The sequence below is a fragment of the Schistocerca americana genome, chromosome 7 (genome assembly GCF_021461395.2).
Source record: "Schistocerca americana isolate TAMUIC-IGC-003095 chromosome 7, iqSchAmer2.1, whole genome shotgun sequence".
Classification (NCBI taxonomy): domain Eukaryota; kingdom Metazoa; phylum Arthropoda; class Insecta; order Orthoptera; family Acrididae; genus Schistocerca; species Schistocerca americana.
This window is the reverse complement of record NC_060125.1, coordinates 559,281,598-559,309,555: the sequence shown is the minus strand read 5'-3', so window position 1 is coordinate 559,309,555 and position 27,958 is coordinate 559,281,598. Positions and strand designations below refer to the sequence as shown.

The 27,958-nt window shown below is 43.5% G+C and overlaps 1 protein-coding gene across 1 annotated transcript; it reads right to left on the bottom strand.

Moving 5' to 3' along the window:
* Positions 1-124: 124 nt before the first annotated feature.
* LOC124622185 (protein C19orf12 homolog) lies at positions 125-27,368 on the bottom strand. Its single transcript, XM_047147830.1, has 2 exons — positions 26,882-27,368; positions 125-1,220 (listed from the first exon to the last, which is right to left on the bottom strand). The coding sequence occupies exons 1-2, from the start codon at positions 27,039-27,041 to the stop codon at positions 943-945; spliced, it is 438 nt and encodes a 145-aa protein (XP_047003786.1). The 5' UTR covers positions 27,042-27,368; the 3' UTR covers positions 125-942.
* Positions 27,369-27,958: the final 590 nt, after the last annotated feature.

Below are 27,958 nucleotides of genomic sequence, written 5' to 3'. Positions count from 1 at the left end.
CAACTCATCCTATTTTATAGATCAATTTCTGAGCCGATGGTATGCATATGCTTGGGTAACATTTATCACATTATGTTACATATTATGATAAAAGAAAATTCTGTTATGAAAGCATGCAGCCACGTTTTCAGAGATAATATGGTTTATTTGGGAACTTACAGACACTTTCATCATCATGGTGAGTTGTCATGAATGTGACCCACAGAAAATGCAAACAACTGATTGAGAACTCTCACGATTGTTGACTTTGATCCTCCAGGTGCGTAGTGTTCATTGTATCACATACCAGAACTGTACGTATTTTAATAAAACAGATGACCTCTCTTCCTCCTCCCTTCCCCTTCCCAAAGATACAAGTTAATAATAGTAGGTAAAAAGCGGGTTTATAGAATAAAATTCTCTGAAGTGAATGTTCAGCAGAGTTTTTAAATACTGACAAATTAATCCCTGAATTTGATTCATTTATTTCCACGGCACTGACAATATTACTCTTATATTTCAGCACTAGATTACATATTATATCAAGTATAAAAACTAACTATCACACTCTAGCTCGTTTTCCTAGCTAATGCTGAAAATCCAAATTTTACAGTAACATTTGTCAAACTTATCACAGTCCATATCACATATTGATCTGTTTAACACTCATCACATAAGAATAAAATTCTATGAAAATAATACACTTTTATACATGGTAAAGCCATACAACACAGAATTTCTATATTATTTAAAAGATAGATGAACAACCAAATTCCTGTGTTGTGCCTTTTGTAAAAATGCTGAGTCCGTTATTTTTCTGAAGGAAAGTAGACAGTTATTGTATTCTCAAAATATAAATGCCCATGTGTGATACAGATAGATAAAAATCTAATTTAGTAACTGTTTTGTATAATACACAGAAAAATGAAAACATTACCATTTGATTTTAAAAATAAAACAATACTACTGAAGATAGCTTGGACCAGTTACTTCTGCACCTATCTGAGTTCTCAGAAAATTTGTTACCAACTGCAGTACAGTTACAGACAGAGTTCTATCAGTGAGAATCAATGATGCAAGCATAGCTGCATCTTCTGCTCTAATGTCATTAATAACAGCCTGAACAGATCTAACCAGTTCTTCTTTCTGACGAACCGTAAGATCTTCCATCAATATTTTTGGGACAGGCTTGAACTTGTTCTTACTCATACAATATGCTGTGATTCCACCAAATGTGCCACCTGGAAACAAAAATACACAGTTGATTTCCTTCCTTTTCTACCAAGGAAACACTTTAAATGCTAAAAATGTACTATCAAGATCACAGAATCTGTTACAGCAAGCTGAAAGCAACAAAAAGCAATCCTGCCCTTTCATATATTCACACAGCAGGGCAAGTAAACTGTGCTAAACATATAACAAATTTTCTGTCACAGAGAATTTAGAAAAATCAACTGAAGAGTTCCAGTTAAATCATGAACTACTTTATAAATCAATTCACCAACAACAAAAAAAACAAGAACAGTAACTATGCAAATATTTTCTGACATTATACAACAATTCCAAAGAACACATTATTTTTGCACAATAAAGCGTAAGTTTTGTTTATAACAATGAGAAAAATACTGCAACGAGCCATAATTTCATCAAATGAACAATTTAATTATTTGTAGTAATGTTCCAGTTGAAGCCCATCATTACCCAGCAGCCACATTTTTGTGCTATCCTGTGTGTTTCTTTTAAGTTAGTTTGTTTCATAATGCAACAGAATGTCTTTTACCGAATATAATGCAGCAAATATATTGCTTTTTAAGCATCTGAATGCAGACTGGGGACAATATGGCAGATACATACAATAATTTATTTGGTTGCTGCTGTTGATGTATCACAGACTGACTGGCTGCACCTAAGGCCAATCTTTGTCTTAGGTACAGCAGACCAGTACACACTCATGAACCAAACACAGTCTCAGTTTAGTACAGGCACTGAGTCTATAGAGAGAGAGAGAGAGAGAGAGAGAGAGAGAGAGAGAGAGAGAGAGAGAGAGAGAGAGGGGGGGGGGGGGGAGTATTTTACAGCTCTGAAAATTATTCATCTGAAAGCTAGCGACCTTCTTAGTCTTGTTAAATGCATGCTACATCAGTGGTGGGGAAACCACCCAAGTGCTATCATGGATTTTTTTCTTTTTTAAATTCTGGAACTGGATGCCACTCTTGTCACAATGAGCTTCAGTTACTGCATCAGATAAGATATGTGCTTGCCATAGTCTGTGAATCACAAACTTTGTTAAGTGTGCTTTTATATTTTTAACATCTACGTACTGTGGTTTTGGTTTTGTTTTGCTTTAGGGTGCAAAAAACAACTGGGGTCATATGAGCCCAAATCAAAACTATAGAACACGGAGACAGAAAGGAGTTAAAAACGACTATACGTCAGCCCCAATTGACATAATAGAAAACAGTTAAAAATGTGCACGTGGAAAGAGGGCTAAAAAAAGACATCGTACAGAAACAGAGTTCCAAAACTAAAAATTAAATGGCGCTTGCCATATCGCTTTGGCGAATAAAAAGTAAAACATGGTTGACAGGCTGCGCATCATTTGCTAAAACAGCCAATAACTCAAGACGACAAACCCAAGCGGGAACGTCAACGGTTAAAAAATGGGTATCCATCAGAAAGTGGTGGACAGTTAAAACTTCTGGGCAATGTGTACAAAGTGGTGGGATAGTGCCACTTGGAAAATGACAATGGCTAAAAAGGCAGTGTCCAATATGCAGCCTAGTTACAGTAACCTCCTCCTGGCAGGTGGGCCGAGAGGACTTCGTCCAAGCCACTGGGAGAGATTTAATAAACTGGAGCTTATTCCTGTGAAGGGAGGACCATTGGCAATGCCAAAGTGACACCACCACCTCACAGATGGCAACACAGAGATCATCTAATGGAATATAGGTACTCGCGGGCTGAGGGGGCAAGGACTGCAGCCTTGGCAGCAGTGTCAGCAGCCTCGTTTCCTTGCAGACCAGGAACCCACAGAAACATCACACTGATGTCACCAAGAGTGAGCAAGTGACAGTTTTACTGGACTCTCTGCACTACAGGATGGGCAGTGTACAGTGCACACAGACTTCAAAGGGCACTGAGTGAATCTGAGCAGAGAGGACAATTGAAAAGGCTGTGTCGCCAGATGTACTCCGTGGCCTGATAAAGGGTAAAGAGTTCGGCTGTAAATACTGAGCAGCGTGCTGGAAGCCAATATCGAAAAACACGGATGCCAACGATGAAGGCATACCCGACCCCATGGTCAGTCCGAGAGCCATTAGTGTATACAAAGGTACTATCACGAAGTTCCATGCGAAGGTCGTGAAACTGAAGGCAATAGACCGAGGCTGGAGTAGCGTCCTTAGGAAGCGAATGAAGGCCAAAGTTAATATGTGCCACTTCACAAGGCCCAGCATAGACTCTCAACCGAGCTAGTGTAAAAGGCACCTATGGCCAAACGGATGCCACAATGGTGGCTAGTGTTGAGACCGCGTAAGAGGGATGGGTATGCAATCGCATAAACGAAGCACCCAAGTTGAGTTTTGAACAAACAAGGGATCAGTATAAATGGAGGAGGGTGGTTCCATTGGCACCCCAGAAGTACTATTGAGGACATGGAGGAACTGCATACAGCAGGATGCCAGGTAAGGCACATGGGAGGATTGATTGGTTGGTTGGTTGGACTGGACAAGGGACCAAACTACGCGGTCATCAGTCCCTCCGACCTGGGAATAACTAAAACTGATACAACCTCACACTATACAAGGGAACTACAATGGCCATAAAAATTATCAACTATAGACAGAGAAGGAAGGAAGAAGGTGGAAGAAGAGAGGAGGGTTAGTTGGTTGATTGGGGTTGAAGGGACGAAACAGCAAGGTCATGAGTCCCTTGATTCAAATGTGGTCCATTCAGACAGTTTGACATCTCAGAAAAGTCAGAACGATAAAAGGGAAAAGGCTAAAAAACGTAAAAGTGCAGTCGTGTTGTCAATGGTAAAAACAAAATGAGGGAAGTCAGCAAGAGAGCAACCCCAAGGCTATGCTAGAGGCAGGAATTACCCCACCTCTCAAGCAGTCAAGGCAAGACCACCTGCTATTTAAAAGCATTCAACCGCTAGAATGTAGAAGTGCGAATGGGAAAAGGAGACTAACCAATTCTATAAAGTGATAAAAACAGAGTAAAAGGGAAAGAAAAGAGGATCTTAGCCAGAGAGGGGAATCTCCAAACACAGCTTGCAGTGGGAGACCCCCCAACCCTCACCGCCCTGCCCCAACACCAGAGTGAGATTAAAAACCTTAAAACTGAGAATAAAAACCACTTTTACAGAGGAAACTGAGAACCAGTTCGACCATCCAGGAATCGTCAGCCAACATTAAACGTAAATTGTGTGGAAGTCTGTACCTAGTACGCAGAGCCAAAGAAGGGGGCATTCCACCAAAATGTAGGCTACTGACTGGAAGGCTCCACAACCACAAAGTGGGGGTGGCTCATTGCACAAAAGAAAACCATTCGTCAGCCTGGTATGGCCAATGCAGAGACGACACAGGGTGGTTGAGGCCTTTCGGGAGAGGTGGAAGGAAGGACGCCACGGGACTGGTGTCACCTTAATCGCATGAAGTTTATTAGACAGGGAGGTAGCCTCCCAAGAGTTGGCCCATGATTGTGCGAAGTGGGATTTGATGTGAAGCTGTAAATCCGCTGCAGGAGGGGTTAAAGAGTGGGGGGGGGGGGGGGGGGGGGTAAGTGACCTCTTCCCCCAGCCAATGATCAGCAAGCTCAATACCTGGGATACCCAATGGCCAGGGACCCAAAGCAAGTCAACGGAACAAGCAGCACGGTGAAGATCAGCGAGATGGTCATAGATGGCCGAGACCAAGGGATGGTGGGAAAAACACCGCTCAATAGCCTGAAGGCCACTCATCGAGTCTGTACATAACAAAATGGGATTGAGTTGGGACTGTTTAATAAAGGTAAGGGCCTGGGAAATTGCCATCACTTCTGCAATAAGCACCCCACATGCAGTTGGCAGGAGATTATTTTCCATGCCAACAGAGGACATGAAGGCATATCCCACATGATCAGCAGATTTAGAGCCATCGATGTGAAAACACCACCATCCTGAAACGCCCATAAAATTTGGCGGAAAAACAACGGAACACCATCGGGGGAACGGAATCTTTTGGACCTCAGTGGAGATCCATCCGAATCCGGGGCTGAAGAACTAACAAAGAGGGGTTGTTGGGGAGGAAACGTGGGAGACAGGACAAAGAAGGACACTGAAAATCATGGCTAAGAGACGCAAGGCGGAGCTCAACCAGTAAACCCGCCCGAGGGCGGGAATCAGGTGGGCGACGTCCTTTGTCTGGGAACAGGATAGAATAGGAAGGATGAGTGGGCGAGGAATGGACAGCGATTGCATAAGAAACCAGAAGTGGGACTGCCAAACAGAAAGGGATGGTGGGGGGGGGGGGGGAGGGGGGGGGAATCCCAGCTTCAACCAGATACTATCAACAGGGCTAGTAGGGAAGGCACCGGTGGCCAAACGGATACCACGATCGTGGATCGGATCCAGGATGCGCAGTGTGGAAGGTGCAGCCAACCCATAAACTTGACAACCATAGTCCAAGTGAGACAGCACTGAAGCCCGATAAAAGGCGGAGAAGAGTGGAATGATCCACACCCCAAGAGGTGTGGGCAAGGAAGTGAAGGACATTGAGTTTACGGAAACATCCTATCTTCAGAAGTCTGATATGAAGCAGCCAAGTGAGCTTGTTGTTGAACAGAAGATCCAGGAAACGAAACTATGCAACCACAGGTAATCGTTGCGCATCGAGGTAGAGCTCCAGATCAGGGTGGACCGTAGTAAGGCGAAAGAAGTGGACCACCCGCGATTTTAAAGGAGAAAATTGAAACCCGTGTGAGAGGGTCCATGCAGAGGCACACCGTATAGTACCCAGGAGCTGCCACTCTGGAGAGGCCATCTAAGAGGTACTAACCCAAATGCAGAAATCCTCCACATACAGAGCAAGGGTGACCAAAGGACCGACGGAGGCCACAAGTCCATCTATAGCAATGAGGAAAAGAAGTACACTCAATAAGGAACCCTGTCTGACACCATTCTCCTGGGTCCGTGGAGAACTAAAAACAGTACCAACCAGAACCCTGAACAACCGGTGGAACAGGAACTGGCACATAAAAATCAGGAGTGGCCCCAAAGACCCCACTCATGAAGTGTAAGGAACATATGATGGCGCCAAGCCGTGTCATAAGTCTTGCGAAGGTCGAAAAATACTGCAACGAAATGGTGACGCTGGAAAAAGCCTACATCTACATCTACATTTATACTCCGCAAGCCACCCAACGGTGTGTGGCGGAGGGCACTTTACGTGCCACGGTCATTACCTCCCTTTTCTGTTCCAGTCGCATACGGTTCGCGGGAAGAACGACTGTCTGAAAGCCTCCATACGCGCTCGAATATCTCTAATTTTACATTTGTGATCTCCTCGGGAGGTATAAGTAGGGGGAAGCAATATATTCGATACCTCATCCAGAAACACACCCTCTCGAAACCTTGTGAGCAAGCTACACCGCGATGCAGAGCGCCTATCTTGCAGAGTCTGCCACTTGAGTTTGCTAAACATCTCCGTAACGCAATCACTATTACCAAATAACCCTGTGACGAAACGCGCCGCTCTTCTTTGGATCTTTTCTATCTCCTCCGTCAACCCGATCTGGTACGGATCCCACACTGACAAGCAATACTCAAGTATAGGTCGAACGAATGTTTTGTAAGCCACCTCCTTTGTTGATGGACTACATTTTCTAAGGACTCTCCCAATGAATCTCAACCTGGCACCCGCCTTACCAACAATTAATTTTATATAATCATTCCACTTCAAATCGTTCCGCATGCATACTCCCAGATATTTTACAGAAGTAACTGCTACCAGTGTTTGTTCCGCTATCATATAATCATAAAATAAAGGATCCTTCTTTCTATGTATTCGCAATACATTACATTTGTCGGAACTGTGGATTCCAAGTGAAGTAAATGATCAATCGGAGACCGTCCCTCTCAAAAGCCATACTGGTAAGGGGACAATAGATGAGAGTCGAGGACCCAACTGAGCCGACGGGCTACCATCCATTCAAGTAACTTGAAAACAATGTTTGTCAGACTAACTGGCCGATAGCTTTTGACAAACATGCTTGAGGATGGGGACCACAATACTATCCCTACATTGAGAAGGGAAGTCACCCTGGAGCCAAATATGGTTAAGCAACCAGATAGGATGTTGTCGTTGTGGAGCACTGAGATGTTGAAGCAATTGGTTATGAATGGAGTCTGGGCCAGGTGCTGTATCATGAGAAGATTAAAGTGCGGAAAGAAGTTCCCATTCAGTAAAAGGTACATTGTAAGATTCTGACTGACAAGGAGTAAAATGGAGGTTGATGCTGATGCTGTTGCAAAATTGATCACAAGATGTTCCGTGAGAATCAATGGGTCCGTGCAAAGGCCATCTGGGAGGGCAAGGCCCGGGAGGGTAAACTGCTGATGGTAACTTTGGAGAGAGCGAAGAGTAGCCCATACCCGTGACATAAGGACAGAAGAACCGAGGGAAGAAACAAAGCGTTCCCAACACACCCATTTGCTCCATTTGAGCAAGGAGCGTGCTTTGGCGCAAAGGCATTTAAAGGTAATTAGACTGACAGCAGATGGGTGCCTCTTAATGTGTAGCAAAGCTCAACAGCGATCACGGATGGCAACGGCAATGGCCGAGCTCCACCACGGGACTTGGCAGTGGCAAAATACTCCTGATGAGTGTGGGAAAGCAAGTCTAGCAGCACGAACAACCGCTTCAGACACGTCACGTAGGACATCAATACAACCTAACAGAGAGACAGAAAAAACAACCTGTGCAGTATATAGAGGTCAATCGGCATATTGGAAAGACTAACGAGGTAACCTGTTGCTTGGGGAGCATAAAGGGAATGAGAGAATCAACGGGAAGTGGTCACTATCACAAAGGTCGTCGTATGGCGACCAGTGTAATGAAGGTCGGACGGAGGGAGAATAAAGAGAAAGATCAACGGCAGAAAAGGTACCATGACCAGCACTGAAATGGGTGGGGGAGCCATCATCAAGAAGGCACAAGTTGTGGCCTGTAAGAAACTGGTCTATGAGAAGAGCCCAACTATAGATGGAAATGCACTGCCCCAGAATGGATGATGAGGATTAAAATCCCCAAGAAGGAGGAAGGGAGGAGGACATTGCTGAACAAGGGCAGTTAAGGCAGCAGGTGTAAGAGTCCTGTCAGGAGGGAGATAAAGATTGCAACTGTGACCCCAGAGTCCAGGAGGACCCTAACAGCAACTGCTTCGAATGTAGTTTGAAGAGGAATCCATGTGCTAGCAATGTTCATATGCCACCAGAGGCCCACAGGGGGCCCTCCCGATTTCGAGAAGAAGCACAGAACCCACGGAGGGTGATCAGTAAAATGAGATTCCTGTAGAACCACACAAGCTGCCAAGTAAAACAATACAAGGGATTTCAACTCTGGAAGGTGATGGTAATATCCATTACAATTCCAGTGGATAACCACAGAACGACAATTAAAATAGGGGGTGAATAGGCTAAAGCCAGTCATGCTGCTGGGTCACCAGCCATCACCGACAAGGGGAAGGGGGGGGGGGGGGGGGGGGGGGGTTGACATCCATGAACAGCAGGTCAGAGTCATGTTGCAAAGATGGGGATGGGACCTCTGGTGACACCAGAGGCTCCTTGACCAAGAACTTATGTTTCTTCTTCTTTTCCGTTTGAGATCGAGGAGGGCTGTGCTGCAGAAAGGAGCCAGCTGCAGCAAGATCTGTAACAGAAAGGGAGTGGGTGACCTGGGGGCCCACAGATTGTGGTTCTTGTGGTCGTCTTGTGGCAGCACACCTTTGGCTTGGAAGGTGCCGGGAAGGGGGGGGGGGGGCCCCGAGAGGGGTGCCCTTGACCGGCAGACACCGAAGAAGTGCGACACTTCTCTGGCTGGGGAGGGGGAGCAGCACCCAGAGGGGTGGGTGTGGGAACTGCAGGGGAGGGGGGAAGAGATGGGTTCGGGACTGGGGTAAGGAAGGGGTGAAGATGTAACTGAAGCACAGCTAGACGTCACTGACATAGGATGAAGACGTGCATACTTCTTACGAGCCTCAGTGTAGGTTAGGTTATCAAGGGACTTTTACTCTTGTATCTTCCTTTCCTTCACATAAGCCGGGCAATCCAGTGAACATTGAGAATGATTGCCATGACAATTAACACACAGAAGAGGAGGAACACGGGAACTCCCCTCAAGGAGTGCGGCCAGTCACCACAGAGAGGGGTCTGCTAACAGTGGGAAGAAATGTGTCCAAAACGCAAGCACTTAAAACACCTCATAGGTGGTGGAATGTACTGCTTCACGTCACATCGATAAACCATAATCTTGACCTTCTCAGGGAGGGCATCCCCTTTAAAGGCCAATAAAAAGGCACCAGTGTCAATGCGATCGTCCTTCGGGCCCTTCTGAACACGCCGAACAAAGGGAACACCCCGCCATTCTAGATTGTCCCCAAGTTCCTCATCAGTTTGAAGGATGAGGTCCCTGTGAAAAATTACACCTTGAATCATATTCGAAGAGACAGGAATTGTGCCAAGGTGGTCACAGGCACAAAGGGCTGCAGACTGGGCAGCTGAAGCAGTTTTGATCAACAACGAACCCGACAGTATCTTGCTTAGAGTGTCCACTTTGCCAAATTTGTCTTCAATATGTTCCACAAAAAATAAAGGTGTGGTATTGGCGAAAGTATCCCCATCAGTCCTGGTGCAAACCAGGTAGCAGGGGAAAGGTTTTGCCCTTGGCCAACGGGCTTAACACTCCACCCAGGGTAGCCATGGAAGGGAAGGCCGAAGGAACAGAAGAAGCAGCACAAAAAGAATAATTTCCATTCAAAGAGATGGCCGTAGAAGAGCCACAGTTCTGGACCCGCATGCGTTTCATTTGCATAGAGAGTGCCCTGATAGCACCCACTCCGATCAGGGTCTCTCCCCATGGGTGCCACCCAGCCACAGCAAGGGCCGTCTGCCCCAGCAGCCACTGCCGGGAGTTTCAATGCTCCAGGATGACAAGCAACCACTCCTAGGCTTATACGAGGATGTAACAGCTCAGGTACCAGAAGTGTGGCCCTGTGTTTTCAGGGGGCTCAACCAAAAGGGTACATAGCGGCCCCACCACACGGGCTGGCTGCCATACTGGCTATGTACCCTAGCATCAGACAACAACGTGAAGGAAAAGATGGAAGGAACTAGGAGGGCACATGCTGGAGACACTAGGTAAGGTGTTCTTCCCCAAATGGCTCACACTACAGGATAGAAATTTAGCAATGGAGGTCAAACCCCAGAGGGGGACCAGAGAATGCCAAAAGGATGAGGTAATTATGCAACAAAACCAAATTGCAAAGCCAACATAACCAGGTGGATAGCGGGGCCAACATAAAAAAGGACACCAAGAGAGGGAGAGCAGAGAGCGGAGGGGAAGGAGCAAGGACAGTAAAGGATGGGAAGGAAAAGGAAATGCAGCCCAGGAAGGAAGGAAAGCTGCAATAGCTCGGGGCCCCATGCTCGCCACACACATACTCATGAAAGGACCTTGAGCCCCCTGGGAGCTCAAGCGGGTTCTTACCAGGTTTGAGCACTGGAATGATGGTGCTCTCCCACCAGTGTGATGGAAAGATGCCATCGCACCAGATCCAATTGAAGATGATGAGGAGAAGTCACTTGCAGTCAGACAAAAGATGTTTAATTATCTGAATGTGGGTATGATCTGGCCCAGGAGCTGTGCAAGGGCACCGAGGAGCTCCCACTTTGTAAATGGGGCATTATAGGGTTCACTGTGGAGTGTAGTGAACAAGGGGACTTTCCTTTCCATATGCCATTAGAGGGTGTGAAAGGCTGAGGGTAATTCTTCGATGCAGAGGCTCAAGCAAAGTGCTCGGCAATCACATCTGCGTTGGTACATAACACGTCATTCATGTGAATGACGGGGACACCTGTTCGGGTTTAGAACACAAAAAGACATCTGATCTTTGTCCAGACTTCGGAAGATGACGTATGCCACCCACTGGTTAACACGTACGTGTCCCAACACTCCCATTCCCGTTGTTTCATAGCTGGCGAACGCGGGCACGGAGCTGCTTAAAGGTTATTAGGTGCTCTAGGGAAGGGTGCTGCTTATGTCACTGTAGAGCTCGCCAACGATCTTTAATTGCCTCAGCAACTTCAGACGACCATCAAGGGACTATCTTTTGCCACGGGCACCCTAAAGCGTGAGGGATCGTGTTTCCTGCCGCAGAAACAATCGTCGTAGGACCTACTCAATCACAACATCAATGGCACCATGTGGGCGAGATTCAACTGTGATGGCAAAGATGAAGCCTACCCAGTCTCCCTGTTTTAAAGCCCATCTGGGTAGGTGTATGTGGGCAAGATGCTGGGATAGTGACAGGGAAATGGTCACTACCACACAGGTTGTCATGAGCTCTCCAGTGGATAGATGGGAGAAGGCCAGGACTACAGACCGAGAGATCAATGGCCGAATATGTGCTAGTTGCCACACTGAAATGTGTGGGGGCACCTGTATTTAAGAGCAGAGATCGAGGTGGGACAGTAAAGTTTCAACATCTCTACCTCGGCCAGTAAGTACAACGCGACCCCACAAGGGGTTATGGCCATTAAAATCTCCCTAAAGTAGAAAGGTTTAGGGAGTTTATCAATCAGTGCAGTCGATACGTTCTGTGGTACTGCAACATCTGGAGGGAGATATACATTGCAAAAAGTTATTTCCTGCGTCATCTGTATCCTGACAGCCACAGCTTCAAGGGGCACAGATTCACTAGATACTGAGTTCAGGACATAGACGCAAACTCCACCTGACACTATTATATTTGCTATGGCTCCTGTGATATCTCCTGTAGCCATGAAGGGCAGGGATCCGCATTGCAGGGAACCAGGTTTCCTGGAGGGCAATGCAGAAAGCAGGTGTAAACCTTAACAGTTGCCGTAGCTCAGCCAGGTGGGGGAAAAAACCGCCGCAATTCCACTGGAGGATGACGTGATTGTGAGACTCAGTCAATAAGGCAGTCTATGCCTCAGGGTCACCTGCTGCCACCGAATGAGTACCTGTGCGATGAACATCCATTGTCTGAGGGCCTAGTGAGATCTAGGTCCTCAGTGGACGTCAGAATTGCCACTTCATGCTCAGACGCAGATCTTGTAAGGAGCACTGGTGTGGGTGCCACCACAGTGCCTTGGTTCTTAGGGGCCCTTTTTCGGTTTTTCTCACTGCTCCTTAGGTTTGTCCAGCTGTAAGGGTGTAAGTGATTCAGTCTCAGGGACTGAGGAGGACTGTGTAGCACTACAACCAGCTACCTCTGTTTGCTTCAACCACTGGTGGATGTCAGCATTACCACTGGTAGGAACCTGGGAAGGGAGTGACCCAAGGAACCCCTTCCTAGCAAGAGGAGGTGAAGAAGACGTACACTCTCCGGCTGCGAAATGGTAACTGACATTCTCAATGGTTGGAGGAGGGGGGAGGGGGGTGTTGCTTCCAAAGTAGGTGGTGCACGAGCAACATGGAGGGAAGTGCCTCCCACCATCAAGGGGGTAGGTGGAGTTTCGCAGCTCAGAGTCAACTGTATGTGGTGGAACGGAAGATGGTAGAACTGTTTTCATAGCAGTGGTGAAAGTTGACACCATACGCACAGGATGTAGCCTCTCATACTTTCTCTCTGCCTCAGTGTAGGTTAGTCGGTCCAGGGTCTTGTATTCCATTGTTTTCCTTTCTTTCTGGAGAATCCTGCAGTCTGCTGAGCAAGGCAAATGGTGACATCTTGGATATTTGGGAATCCAGCCAGGTATTCACGTCATTCTCGCACGATATCTCAACAGCGTGCCTCGCTGTCTTCTTCAGGTGCTACCTGAAACTGGTCCTTGGGTCAATCAAGTCCAGTATTTATGCCTAGAAGGAGCTGGGCGTTCCGTCTTCGGTCCGCACCGAGTCGCGTGTTCCCTCTGTGGTCCGCTCCCGCCAGACTCAGCTTCAATGGACCCCTCCAGATGCAGACTCTATTGACGCAAGGACCAGTCTCAGGTAGCACCTGAAGAAGACAGCAACGCATGCTGTTGAAATATTGTGCGAGAACGACACGAATATCCGGCTGGATTCCCGAATATCCAAGATGTCAACAGATCGCTGAGAAAGCATGAAGAATAACACAAGGCAAATGGTGCTCTCCGCAGTTGACACAGATATGGGAAGCGAGGCACATATAGTATTGGGATGCGAGGAATGTCCATAATCGTGACAGGTGATACAAAGTACAGCGGAAAGACATATAGCCGAACTTCCAGCACTTTGAAGCACCACATTGGGGGAGGGATATATGGCTTCACATCACAGCGGTAGACGATCACCCTGACCTTCTTGGGTAATGTGTCACCCTCGAAGGCCAAGATGAAGGTACCAGTGGCAACCTGTTTATCCCTCAGAGCCCAGTGGACGTGCCAGACGAAATGAACACCTCGTTGCGCTAAATTGGCGCACAGCTCATTGTCAGACTGCAAAAGAAGGTCCCTGGGAAATATGATACCCTGGACCATATTTACGCTCTTATGGAGTGTGATGGTAACAGGAACATCCCCCCGCTCATCACACGTGAGTAATGAGCGTGACTGGGCAGACGATGCCGTTTTTATCGGGACTGACCCTGACCACATTTTGGTCCCTCCACCTCCCCAAACTTGTCCTCTAAATGCTCCATAAAAACCTGAGGCTTCATGGACATGAAAGATTCCCCATCAACTCTTGTATATACGGGGTACGGGGGTGAATAAACTTTGCTGCCATCCTTAGCCTGGCATTCCTCCCATGGTGTGGCCAGTGAGGGGAACGTTTTGGGGTCGTATTTCTTAGCACTGAAGGTAGACCTCTACCACTTAGAGATTTCTGGTGGTTGACCACCAGCAAGAGATGACCTACTACACTTCATTGATCAGCCTTGATGCCACCCACTACGACCAGGGGCCCTCCACACGGGCGATACCCAGCTGCAGAGAATGCCTCCTGGCAGGAAGGCCATTGCTGGGAGTCCCAATGTCCCAGGGGGATGGGCATCCACTCCTTGACATACCTGGGGAGCTAACGGCACAGGCATCAGCAAAGCGAACCCTGTGTGGTCAGGGGGCTACAACCAACAGGGTAGATGGCGGCCCCACCACTACGGACTGGCTACTGTGCTGGATATCAGGTGCAACCAAGTAAACAAGTCACTTATCATCGTCGGCGAGCAAAATGATACTGTACAGTTGATGGAAAAATATGCACCCAGGACAGGGACCTCTCACAACAGTTGGAAGACGAGGATAAGTGCAGATCCACGTTGACGAAGGATGCGAGAGGTCTCGACGCATGGACACTATGCATCATGTAAGGTGCCCTTCCCCAACTGGCTCTCTCTTCGGGAAAATTTTGAAAAAAATGGAGGTCAAACCCTACAGGAAACCTTCACATAAAGGCCAAAAGGTGTGAGATTCCTTTTAGTCGTCTCTTACGACAGGCAGGAATACCTAGGGCCTGTTCTTACCCCCAGACCCACAGGTGGGGCAAATTGGGGAATGGATCTTGGTCCCCGATAGCCTTCAGAGGTTGGCCCACATGACAGAGGAAGGGGTGGAACTGTTAAAAGAACTAGTGAATGAAATCCAGCTAGCTCTTTTGTTATCCCGAAGAACGCAATGACACTTAGCACACATCTGTTTATAATGAAAGCAGATTGCCATTATAGGATAACTACTGAAAACACAAGAGCATGCCTCTGTGCACGAATTGCGTCGAGGCATGCCTCAGTCCACCACGGGACTGGGACATGATGTGGTAAAGAAGAAGTGTGAGGAATGAATGGAACGTTCTGCAGCAGTAAGGATAACATTTGTGAGACTTTCCAGCTGGTCTTCACAACTGGGGAAACATTGTTCTTCCAGGAGTAAAGCTGCCATTTAGGCATGCAGCAAACGGATAGCACATGGGAAATGGTTGCTCAAGTAGGTGTCAGAAAGAATGGACCACTCAAGATGAGGGGCAAGCTGGGCAGCGCAGAAGGATAGGTCCAAATGGGAATAAGTGTATGAGGAGTCAGAAAGGAAAGTGGGTGCTCCAGTCTTAAGGCAGAAGAGGTTAAGTTTCTTAAGAAGGTCAGCGAAACAGGTACCTCTCTGACAGGTCCTGGGAGAACTCCAATGGGGATGACGCACATTAAAGTCACCGAGTAGCAAAAATGGGGAGTCTCGGTTGGGCACACAGTTTTAATCTGCCAGGAAGTTTCATATCAGCGCACACTCCGCTGCAGAGTGAAAATCTCATTCTGCTGAAAATTTCTTTGTAAGAGCATATGACCTTAGCTATAATACTGATGAAATAAATATTGGCCACAGAGACAAAAAGGGTCAGACACTGTCAACATAGCTCAAGAATAAGAGAAAATTGGGACCATGGTGAAAACTATTGAACAGACAGATTGTAGTGATTAAATCAGGCTATCTTATGCTGTCATGGGAAACAAGGAATTAAGTCTTCAGTGAAAGTGCAGTAAACATCATGTTTGCCAGTTGTGCATCTACATTATATTGATATTCGCAGTAATATTAAAGAATAGCTTGCTACTCACCATAAAGATTACTTGACTTGCAGACAGGCAGAACAGAAGTGATACAATTAAGCTTTCAGACAAGGCCTTCCCCAGAAGGGGCACATGCACAGGCCACTGCTAGCTCTAATCTCTCTGAGCAGAATGAAACTGCATCTAATAGAAGAAGCAATATGAAGTAGGGTGGGAAAGGGGGAGGGATAGGAGGGTACAAGTGGTAGGAGAGAAGTGGGCACTGAATGGTGAAGCATACAGGGACTGATGCCGACACGACAAGGTTGCCAGACAAAGTGCCAGGAAGCTGTGTGGAGGTCTTTTCTCCTTCTTTGCTCTTCTTTCCCGTTCCATATCCCCTTCCTTCCCTCTCTCCCCAACAGTCACTCAACACTGTGCCTGGCAGCCTTGTCCTGCCACTATCAGTCCCTACACACTCTGCCAGGCAGCATCCACTCCTCTCTCCCCACCTGTATCCTGCTACTTCTCCCCCTTCACCACTCCAAGCCACACTGCTGCTTCTGTTCAACACAGTTGCATTCTGGGCAGAGCAGCCAGATATAATGGTCATGTGTGCATGAATGTGCAACAGTCATTTAGTTGTGCCCGTCTGCAACTTAACCTGTCATCTGTATGCTGAGTAGACATTATCCATTTCATAGTATTGTCGATATACTGGTGCCCTCCCCCTCTCCCCCCATGATCCACGGACTTTGCCATTGGGGGGCTCGTATGCCTCAGTGATACAGATAGCTGTGCCTTAGGTGTAACCACAATGGATGGGTATCTATTGAGAGGCCAGACAAATGTGTGGTTCCTGAAGAGGGGCAACAGCCTTTACAGTAGTTGCAGGTGCAGCAGTCTGGATGATTGACTGATTTGGCTTTGTAACATCAACCAAAGTGGCCTTGCTGGGTTGGTACTGAGAACGATTGAAAGGAAGTGGGGAAACTACAGCTGTCATTTTTCCAAAGCCCATGCAGCTCTACTCTATTGTTAAATGATGATGGTATCCTCTTGTGTACAATATTCCAGAGGTAAAATATTCCCCCATTCGGATCTCCAGGCCGGGATACTCAGGAGGATGTTATCAGGAGAAACAAAACTGGCATTCTATGGATTGGGGCATGAAATGTCCGATGCCTTACTTGGAGAGGTAAGTTAGAAAATTTTAAAAGGGAAATGGACAGGTTTAAGTTAGAGATAGTGGAAGTTTGTGAAGTTTGGTGGCAAGAGGAACAGAATTTCTGGTCAGGTGAATATAGCATTATAAAATTGGAACGTGGATAAGCTACTATGAACAGCATAGTGAATGCACTATTATAGCGAAGACAGACACGAAGACCACACCCACCACAGTAGTACAAGTTTATATGCCAACTAGCTCCGCAACGATGAAGAGACTGAAAAAAATGTATGACGAGATAAAAGAAATTATTCTGATAGGTAATGGAAAAAATTTAACTGTCTTAGGACACTGAAATTCGATAGTATGAAAATGAAGAGAAGGAAAAATAGTAGGTGAATGTGTACTGGGAAAAGGAATGAAATGGGAAGGTGCCTGGTAGAATTTTGCCCAGAGCACACCATATCCTTAACATACCCCCATAAGAAAAAAATCGCAGGGGGTAAGATCAGGGCTTCTTGGAGGCCAGTGATGAAGTGCTCTGTCACGGGCCGCCTGGCGGCCGATCCATCGCCTCTGGTAGTTGACGTTCAGGTAGTTACGGACAGATAAGTGCCAATGTGGTGGCGCTCCATCCTGCTGAAATATGAATTGTTGTGCTTCTTGTTCGAGCTGAGGGAACAGCCAATTCTCTAACATCTCCAGATACTGTAGTCCAGTTACAGTAGCACCTTCGAAGAAAAAGGGACCAAAAACTTTATTGGCTGAAATGGCACAGAAAACGTTCACCTTAGGCGAGTCACGTTCATACCGAGTTGTTTCCCGTGGATTCTCAGTGCCCCATATACAGACATTGTGACGGTTGACTTTCCCGTTAGTGTGGAAAGTTGCTTCATCACTAAACACAATCTTTGAAACGAAAGATTCATCTGTTTCCATTTGAGCAAGGATAAAAATCACAGAAATCGATTCTTTTAATCTTATCAGCTGCAGACAGTGCTTGAACCAATTTCAGACAATAAGGTTTCATAACTAACCTTTTTCGTAGGACTCTCCATACAGTTGAATGTGGAATTTGCAGCTCTCTGCTAGCTCTGCGAGTCTATTTTCCTGGGCTGCGAATAAATGCTTGCTGGATGCGTGCTACATTTTCATCACTCGTTCTCGGCCGTCCAGAACTTTTCCCTTTGCACAAACACCCATTCTCTGTAAACTGTTTATACCAACGTTTAATACACCACCTATCAGGAGGTTTAACACCATACTTTGTTCGAAATGCATGCTGAACCACTGTCGTCGATTCACTTCTGCCGTACTCAATAACACAAAAAGCTTTCTGTTGAGCGGTCGCCATCTTAGCATCAACTGACGCTGACGCCTAGTGAACAGCGCCTCAAGCGAACAAATGTACAACTAAATGAAACTTTATAGCTCCCTTAATTCGCCGACAGATAGTGCTTAGCTCTGCCTTTTGTCGTTGCACAGTTTTAAATTCCTAAAGTTGTGGTATTCTTTTTGAATCACCCTGTATAATCTTAAGACATATGTCAGAGCCAGATTTTAAATTTTAACGCATTTATTGATTATGAACTGTTGATTAAAACTAAAGAACCTGCAAAAAGGTAAGAATTTAAGGAGATGGTACCTCATTAAACTGAAAGAACGAGAGATGGTAGAGAGTTTCAGAGGGAGAATTAAGGAAGAACAATTGACAAGAATAGAGGAAAGGAATACAGTAGAAGAAGAATGGGTAGCTTTGACAGATGAAATAGTGAAAGCAACAGAGAATCATGCAAGTAAAAAAAAAAAGAAAAAAAAAAAAGAAAAAAAAAAAAAAAAAAAAAAAAAAAGGGGGGGGCTAGTAGATTCCTTGGGTAACAAGAGATACTGAATTTAACAGATGAATGGAGGAAATATAAAAATGCAGTTAATGAAGCAGCTGAATAGGAATATGAAAGTCTAAGAAATGAGATTGACAAGAAGTGCAAAATGGCTAAGCAGGAATGGCTGGAGAGGAAATTTAAGGATTCAGAAGCACACAGAATTAGGGAAAACAGAGATGCTGCCTATGGAAAAATTAAAGTGATCTCTGGAGAAAAGAGAACAATCTGTATGAATATAAAGAGCTCAATTGGAAAAGAAGTCTTGAACAAAGAAAGAAAAGAAGAAAGGGGAAGGAGTATACAAAGGGCCTATACAAGGAAGATGTATTTGAGGGCAAAATTATGGAAATGGAGGAGGACGTATTTGAAGATGGGAATGGAGATATGATTCTGCATGAAGAATTTATGAATTACTAAAAGACAAGTCATAAGAAGGCTCTGGGAGTAGACAACATTCCATTACAACTACTGATAGCCGTGGGAGAGCCAGATGTGAAAACTCTTCATCGGGTGTGTAAGATTTGCGAGACAGGTGAAATACCTTCAGACTTCAAGAAGAATATAATAATCCCGATTTGAAAGAAAGCAGGCGTTGACAGATGTGAAAATTACCAAACTATCAATTTATAAATCACGGTTGCAAAGTAATAACAAATTCTTTATAGAAGAAGAAGAATGGAAAAACTGATAGAAAACAAGCTTAGGAAATATCAGTTTGGATTCCGGAGAAATGTAGGAACAAGCGAGACGATTCTCACCCTACAACCTCTCATTGAAGATAGGTTAAGGAAAAGCCAACCTATGTTCATAGCATTTGTAGACCTACATAAATGCTTTTGATGATGTTGGTTGGAATACTCTCCTTCAAATTCTATAGGTGGCAGGGGTAAAATACAGGGAGCAACAGGCTATTTACATCTTTTACAGAAACCAAACAGCAGCTGTAAGTGTTGATGGGCACAAAAGGGAAGGAGCGATTGAGAAGACAATGAGACATGATTGTTGCCTGCTCCAATGGCACTCAATCTGTATACTAAGAGAGAGAGAGAGAGAGAGAGAGAGAGAGAGAGAGAGAGAGAGAGAGAGAGAGAGAAAAGAAATAAGAACTTTGAGGTTTTCCAATGACATTGCAGTTCTGTTAGAGTCAGCAAAGGACTGGGGAGAGCAGCTGAATGGAATGGACAATGTTTTTAAAGGAGGATGTAAAACTAACACCAACAAAAGCAAAACAAGGGTGATGGAATGTAGTATAATTAAATCCAGTGATGCTGAGAGAATTAGATTACAAACTGGGAACTTAAAATAGTAGCCGAGTTTTGCTACTTGGGTGGCAAAGTAACTGACAAAGGCTAAAGTACAGACAATGTAAAATGTAGACCAGCAATGGCAAGGAAAGCATTTCTGAAGAAGATAAATTTGTTAACATCAAAGATAGGTTTAAGTGTCAGGAAGTCTTTTCTGAAAGTATTTGTATGGAGTGTATTCAGGTATGGAAGTGAAACATGGACATTAAAGAAGAAAATAGAGTCTTTTGAAATGTGGTGCTACAGAAGAATACTGAAGATTATATGGGTGGATCATGTATCTAACTAGGAGTTACTGAATAGAATTGACGAGACAAGAAATTTGTGGCACAACTTGACCAAAAGAAGCGATTGGTTGATAGGACACATTCTGAGACATCAAAGAACCACCGATTTAGTACTAGAGGGAAGTGCGTAAGGGTAAAAATCTTAGAGAGGGCTCAAGAGATGAATACAGCAAGCAGATTCAGAAGGACGTAGGTTGCACTAGTTACTCGAGTGATGATGATGAGGCTTGCCAGGACAGTAGCATGGAGAGCTGCATCAGACCAGTCTTCAGACTGAAGACCAAAACACAATATTGGGGTATTCCAACATGGACTTTCTACAGTTTTATTTTGATATTCCATTCCCAAGGTAAAAGCAGACGATTAAGATTATTAAAAATGTATGTAATACATAGCACTCTACAATACAATAGAAAGGGAAAAAAATTGCATTCTCATTAAACACAATTAAACCACACCAGAATTTATGAACCATGTAAAAAAATATATAATTGTATCAAATGAAAATTTACTTAAGGTAACACTTACTAGAAGGCAGAATCATGACTTTGTGCTTACCTGCAGGAGGTGAAATTCCAAGTAGGCTATTTACAAAAGACATCTTTAGAAACACAGAATATATCTAAGCTTTCAGAACAGTTAGTGCCTTACTCATGCAGGAGAGACTTGTCACTCAGACCTAAGGGTTATGCAAACCCTATCTCTTGTGATAACATGGGGGGACAAATCTCCAATTATCCTTGCAGCAAGAGGGTTCCCTTCACCCTCAAGCCTAAATGGCATGCTTCTCCTATCCATTCTTCTCCAAACCATCCTACTCTCCTCACTAAAGAAGACACTAATAGTTCCAAAACAGTTTTTCCCCTACTTTTAAAGATGGGTGTGTTAGCAGTACTTGGCATTTTGTCTCCTGACACTAAGAACTGGTCTTCCACTCCACATTCTTGTAGAACATTGATGAATACCATGGGATGGGAGGAGTGAGATATATCACTACATGGCTCTCTATTAGGTAATTTCCAGCTATTATGAAGATGGGTGTTTGATTTCCTCATGTTGGCACAAACTCTAATGTACTTAAAGTGGAACTCCTGTCATGGAACACGTCTATCACTATTCCGTGTGGTGTGATAACATAATAAAAATTGTTTATATCTATTATTATGAACATAGTCTTATGTATTTCTTTTTGGTTATCTCAGTACTCCTTATTAACCACAATGTTTTTTTTTTTCTTTTTTCTTTTGTACAAACTCAAATATCCAATAGGTTGTGACTGATCACAATATATCACAATACAAATACCGCAATATGAATAAATCTGAAAGATAATCTTGCTAGTGTCCCTTCATGTAATGCATTCAATTATAACAAGACCAATGTCAGTGACAACCTTGGAAAATTACCAAGGTAGTATAAAGCACCCTCAAAAGATATACAGAGGTGGGCACATTCAGAAGCTTTGGGTAGTGAATGGCCAGAAAGGCCATCCCTGCAGCAAAATATCATGTTGCGTTGCTGATGTTTTACACAGTTCCACTAACACAATTGGACTTAATATGGCAACATTAATGGATGGGTTCGCAGAATCTTTTCTTACATGTCCCAGGTATCTGGAAGACATCATTCATTAAGATAATTTACTATTTCACTCAGTCCAGAAGGTCCCAGGCTCTGTAGTATTCATGATATAAAATGTACTTGTATACAACTAAAAAGCACTGACAACACTCTCCTGAGACGTAGGAGAGATGTTTACACTGAAGAGCCTGAGGGGGAGGAGGTGTCACCCCCGTCTGAGTGAAAATTATGTGCCGTACCTCAGTATACGTGATTTAAAGACAGATTCATGTGTACTCTGGCAAATTTTTGGGAACAATCTAGAAAAAATAACTAAAGAGTACAGATTTGTGAGCACAGTGCAGGAAGTTCTGGAAGACCAGGAAACAATGGTACTAGGAATGAGAAATTGGAAATTCTCACAAGGTGTTTGAATTGGAAGAAACTCATCTCAATGAAGCCTATGAAAAACATTTCATACATTCTAACAATACCTTCTATTAAAGGATATGATTAGCATGCATTTGCAAAGAATACTGATATCAAGGAACTTAACATTTGCAGCTGTACACATTTCAGTTTTTCTCATTCTTAATTTAGAAGCTGTTTCTTCAACATAATTGAAATTTAAAAAAATCTGGAGGGATTTACTGTTCCAATTAATCATACCTCAATTTTTCACTCATCTCAAATATGGCTGAACCAAATTCATGAGATTTTGAAGAGTAATTACTGGTTGCTGCCACACAGGATATAAGACAAAAAATAGTTAGATCAGCCTCATACTTGTTTTGAGGTGAGAATTATCACTCACGTTTTGTTTTTTTTCCTCCGATCCTATGATAAGAAGGAAAGGGATTACAGAAGCGCCCAATTCCACCCGTCTGCTTTGACCCATGACATCATCAATATGGCGGGGATAGCTATTCTCAGTATCTCCAATAAGACGCCTATGACATTATACATACACATGGTAACAAACACGAAAATACATATAAATAAGAACATTTCCTTCCAAAGATATAATGAAAGTAACAGGACAACTGCAGGAAATTTGAGCGATTTTATGGACGAACTTACAAATTAACAACTGCTAAAAAAAAGTCCTCTACAACATAATCATAAAACAAACACCCCACCCCACCCACCTACCTACCTAAATCCATGAAAATTACCTCCCCACCCCATACACATACATACCAAACCCCCTCAACTAACCACCCTCTGCCTGTTCATCTTACCCACAGCCCTCAGACATAAATAAAAAAATACAATAATCCGTTGGCATGCTCTTCCGCCAGCAATACTTATCTAACTGAGATTGCAGGTTAGAAGAGTGCCTCTTTCCCCTCCCGGTGATTGATTTAACTGCCCCCCAAAACCCCTCTGTTGTATTTTACATCCACCAGGTTCATAATTTTTAAACATTAAACAATGGTTCACAACTAAATGATCAAAATCCCTTTTTCCCAAACCACTGCATGACGAAAAAGCATCTGAAACTACAGTACTCCCCTCCTCAATATACTCTTCAATTAACCCCACCAATTCCCTCTTAGCATGCTCCTCCCCCCCCCCCCAAAAAAAAAAAAAAAACCCTGACAACAGAGTCCCCCTGAAATAATAGCCACCTACATCCACAAACCAACTGGAGACTTACCCCCCCCCCTCCCCCATACCACCTACTCCCAAATTGTGACTCATCTATCTCAAAAACCACTCCCAGCCCACCGAACTTACCTCTACACTTCACATACTCAGAACACACTTCCCTATAAAAAGGAAATCAGTCTAACACCATTCTCTCACTCATTCCAGTCTCATGCACACAAAAACTAACTGAGGACCTATAACAGAAACAGTAAGTCATCAAAATCTTTCTCGTGGCCAGCCTAGATTTCCCGAACCAGGTACCGCGTTTAATGGAGCGCCAAACATTGTTCTCTCGACACCACCACTTGTACCCGTCCCTGGTCCAACACGCTGGAACTCTCACCGACCTCATATTCTCGCGGAAGATACTGCACTTCACGATTTCCGCAATTAGCCCAAATACTGGGAAGAATTTAACCAGGGACAACATGTCCTCTCCCATCTTCAGAGACAACCAACTCAAACTAAACTCCACGCCATAATTACGTCACACACCACAATATCCTTATGTTGTGGGTCAAAGCAGACATGTGGAACCTGACACTTCCATTGACCTGAAGGAAAAGTATTGCAACACACTATTTCAAAGCTTTTTGTTTGTGCTCTTCGCACGGTGAACTTTGATTGATCATAGCTGAGTCTACTTAGTGCCTGGAAGTAGAAGCCTAAAATAAAACTAAAAAAAAATCAATGAGCCCATTGTAAGTAAGATGAAACCTCTTACGGCAGTAATTGTACAAAAATTGAAATTGAACCGGTATGTTAACAAAACAGTAAAAATGAATATTGGTAAAGAGTGGACTGTATTCCTGATCAATTGTTTATAATTAAGCTTCAGACTGCATCACAAAACTACTACTGTACAATGTTAACATTAGCTCCTCAATTGGAACTTTCCAAAGTACCTTTAAAAAACAACTAGGCCTGAAGGAAATCCTCTGACCAAAAACCACTATCATCCAGTATACAATCAAGTCTTTTTTTCCAAAAGTAGTTTAAAGAGTTAAGCTTCAAAGCTGTGTTTCGTTTTTAAAAGTAAACTTACAGCAAATCCTTGTCTAACTCAACAAATGTATATGCACCACAGTGAAACTATAAACCAAGATATACCTCTGCCCCAGATCTACCAAAAGCATTTAACATAACTGACTAACATTTGCATTTTCAAACTAGGCCACAAAGATGTCAGTCATCCAAAAAGTCTGCTGACAATTTGCTGTATGGCAGAGCTGTCAAACTACCTTTATTGTTTCTATTCTTGACAACACATTAATATTGTTGGTTGATGGGAGACTCATTTTCAAGCTTGTGAAACCAGTTTTCAAAACTTGCCATGTTTTAAATATACTAAGACTGTGTACTAGAATGTCAACAGTGTTTCGGGCATATTCTACATTTACTTTAATTAATTAATTAGGAATAGATTGTTTGTGATGAAAGTTAGCCACCTGTAAAAATAGACACCACGGCGTAGGGAAACAAAGTCAGAGTCTGTGGAGCTCTGAGAAATCTAGATAATACTTCATTCACTTAAAATAATCTGTCAGACCCAGTTTAATATTTATGAGTCAATTCTGTTTTCAAATTACGATCTTTTAAACAGCAGTTTTGTTTATTCTCACACACACACACACACACACACACACACACACACACACACACACACACACGAGGAAGTAAATGCACTGAGTCCAGTCAGTATGCTCGTGTTTAAACAGCTGTTTATAGAAGTTTCAAGACTGGGCACCACATAGTATCCTTATTACACATTCCTATGCAGCAGTCCTTTCTTCTACACTAGGGAGTGACAAAAGAATTAATTATGCAAAAAGGAAAGCAAGTCAATTTTTTTTACATTTTCATCTCAAAATGTCTGATATTATCTGTAACACAGAAGTTGCAATGCATTTAAGATGATCTGGATCATGCTATATCTATTTGCAGTTAGTACAAATGTAAATAGTTCTGGCTGAATATCAATAATTTACCAAACAGCAGAAGCACTGAGTCCTCATGAAGAACATTTATTAAAAATACAAACACACAAGGATTTCGAATTGTTTCAGTTGTTGATTTACCCTCATGCTTTATTGCTAATGAATGTCCACAGCTACAGAACGATGAACACCACCTAATAAGATACTCAGTCTTGTCAGCATCGCACCTCCAAGTATTCTCTGGGAAGTCACTGCTGATCAAGAACTGAAGGTTGAAAACACTGAAACACCCACTGTTTGGTCATCAGTTACAGCTTACACTGAAACTGAGAACAAGTTTCTTCCTAACATCAAAGCCTTTGGAAGTACCATCAGATAAGGCAAGAATTTCATTTGGACATCAAAGCACCAAAGGTGGAGTTACATTAATACTTTCTGGTTGGTAACAGCTAGGACTGGTGTCTATGGAGATCCCTTAACAGAATAAGAACTGTTGTTGGCAAGCCTAAGTCGTCACGTACGTCATGGGGCTTCACGTAAGTGGATGGTAACCATAAGTGTGACCACAAATGATCATGTGTTGCCATGCCCTAAGTGTTCCCACAAGTGTCCATCTGGAGATTTCCCAACAGTGACATGTGGTGAGAAACTACATAAAAGATCTTGATATTCATGATTAGCTATTGCCATTTATGTTATATGATTCTAGAGAGCTGTGTTGAAATGCTGATTAATAGTAGTTTAGTACTCTTTGTATACGTGTAGCTATACTTGGGATTCAAAACTCTTAGTACATGTCATGTGATAAAAACCAAATAAAATAAATTTGGAGAAATGCTACCCAAATGCAGCCTTTTGTCAATTCCTTTGTTTTCTTAATTTAACTTTTTTTTTGCAATCTATGTATAGCCTATGTAAGCATGAATGTTATGTAATCACAGGTATATGGTTGGACATGGGGAAAGCAACACTGTACAACAACAACAACAACAACAAAAAACTAACTCAAACGGTTTTTTTTTTCCTAGTATGCAACGAGCCATATAAAAATAACTGCCACCACCTTACCTGTGTATCACTTATGACATACAATTACTTGAACCCAGTAAAATAATTCTTGAACCATGAAACATAGAATTTGCACAAAATGCTCCTAAACCTAAATTAGAGTTGTTCTACATCCAACATAGTAATCAACTGTGCAATGAATCATAACGCAACTGTGCGGGTGTCACATGTAAATAATTTGAATATTAACGTCACTGTAACCCAAATGTAAATATTTTGGCCATAGTTTGTGTGTCAGTTTTCTACTTGTTTTATGCGCACACTCTTATCAGTTGCGTATGTCAAACACCGCGCCAGACAGCCACAACAATAAATGTGCACTACTCACCAAGTGCCAAGCCAAGAGGTCCAAGCAGGAGGCCTCCACAAACGGTGGACACACCCGTAATTATTCCTCCTTTAGCCGATTCCTTGACTGCAACATTCATGTGTTCGTGTTCTGACACGATAGCAAGAGCATTCATTATTTCTCCAGTATTGAGAGGCATTTTCGTTTAATATTACAGCTAGAGCTTTGAACGAGAACCTCAATTAGCGCCACTTATTGACGTAAATTTTGTTAACTGTGACGAAAGCTGACGATATTATTCCCATTTGATTTCACATTAAAAATTTAAACAAACTCATTGCAAATCTTACAAAATTTACTGCGCATCACTTTTAAACAGAATCGGTCTACTTCGTAAAGGGCAACTTATATAAACCTAATATCTACGATATCTTCCTTATCTTGTCATAGCTTCCTAATCACTCCACATTCCAGAAGTCCAATGTGTAAACTTCCCTGCTTTTCCTGCTGAGTACTGACTACTGAGTGCTGAACTGCTGACTAAATTTACCCGGCGCAGAGTTCATATTATGCTGTTGGCAGTGTTGCCAACTCTAAACAACCCGAGTCGCTAGATTCAATATCAAAAGTCGCTAGAAAGTCGTTTAAAACTGATTTCACTAGGAGTGTACTGAAAATTTCGTGCTGTGCATGGTGCAATAAGCCAGTGAGGGGGGGGGGGGGGTAATAAAATATTAATAAACATTGTCTCATACGTAATTGCTATATTGTCTTAATTAAATGACGCATTACTTGCAACAACATACATATAAAATACGATAACGTTTAATTAAACATGTTATCATAATTGACGCAACACATAAATTGTTGTTTCAATCACAGTAGTCAAATATACTAGAAATATACAACCACATTTGTAACAAAAGAAAGCAAGAACTCAAATTACGTTACAAAATACATACATACAGGTATGTGAGTTATTCATCGTCGTCACTCAGAAGATCGAATAACTCTTCTGCTTCATGCTCTGACAGAACTGTAGTTGATGTAGAGGGTTGAAAGTCGCTCAAAACATGATGTTGCAGTTCAACAGGTTTTGTCGCAAAAGAGTAACTT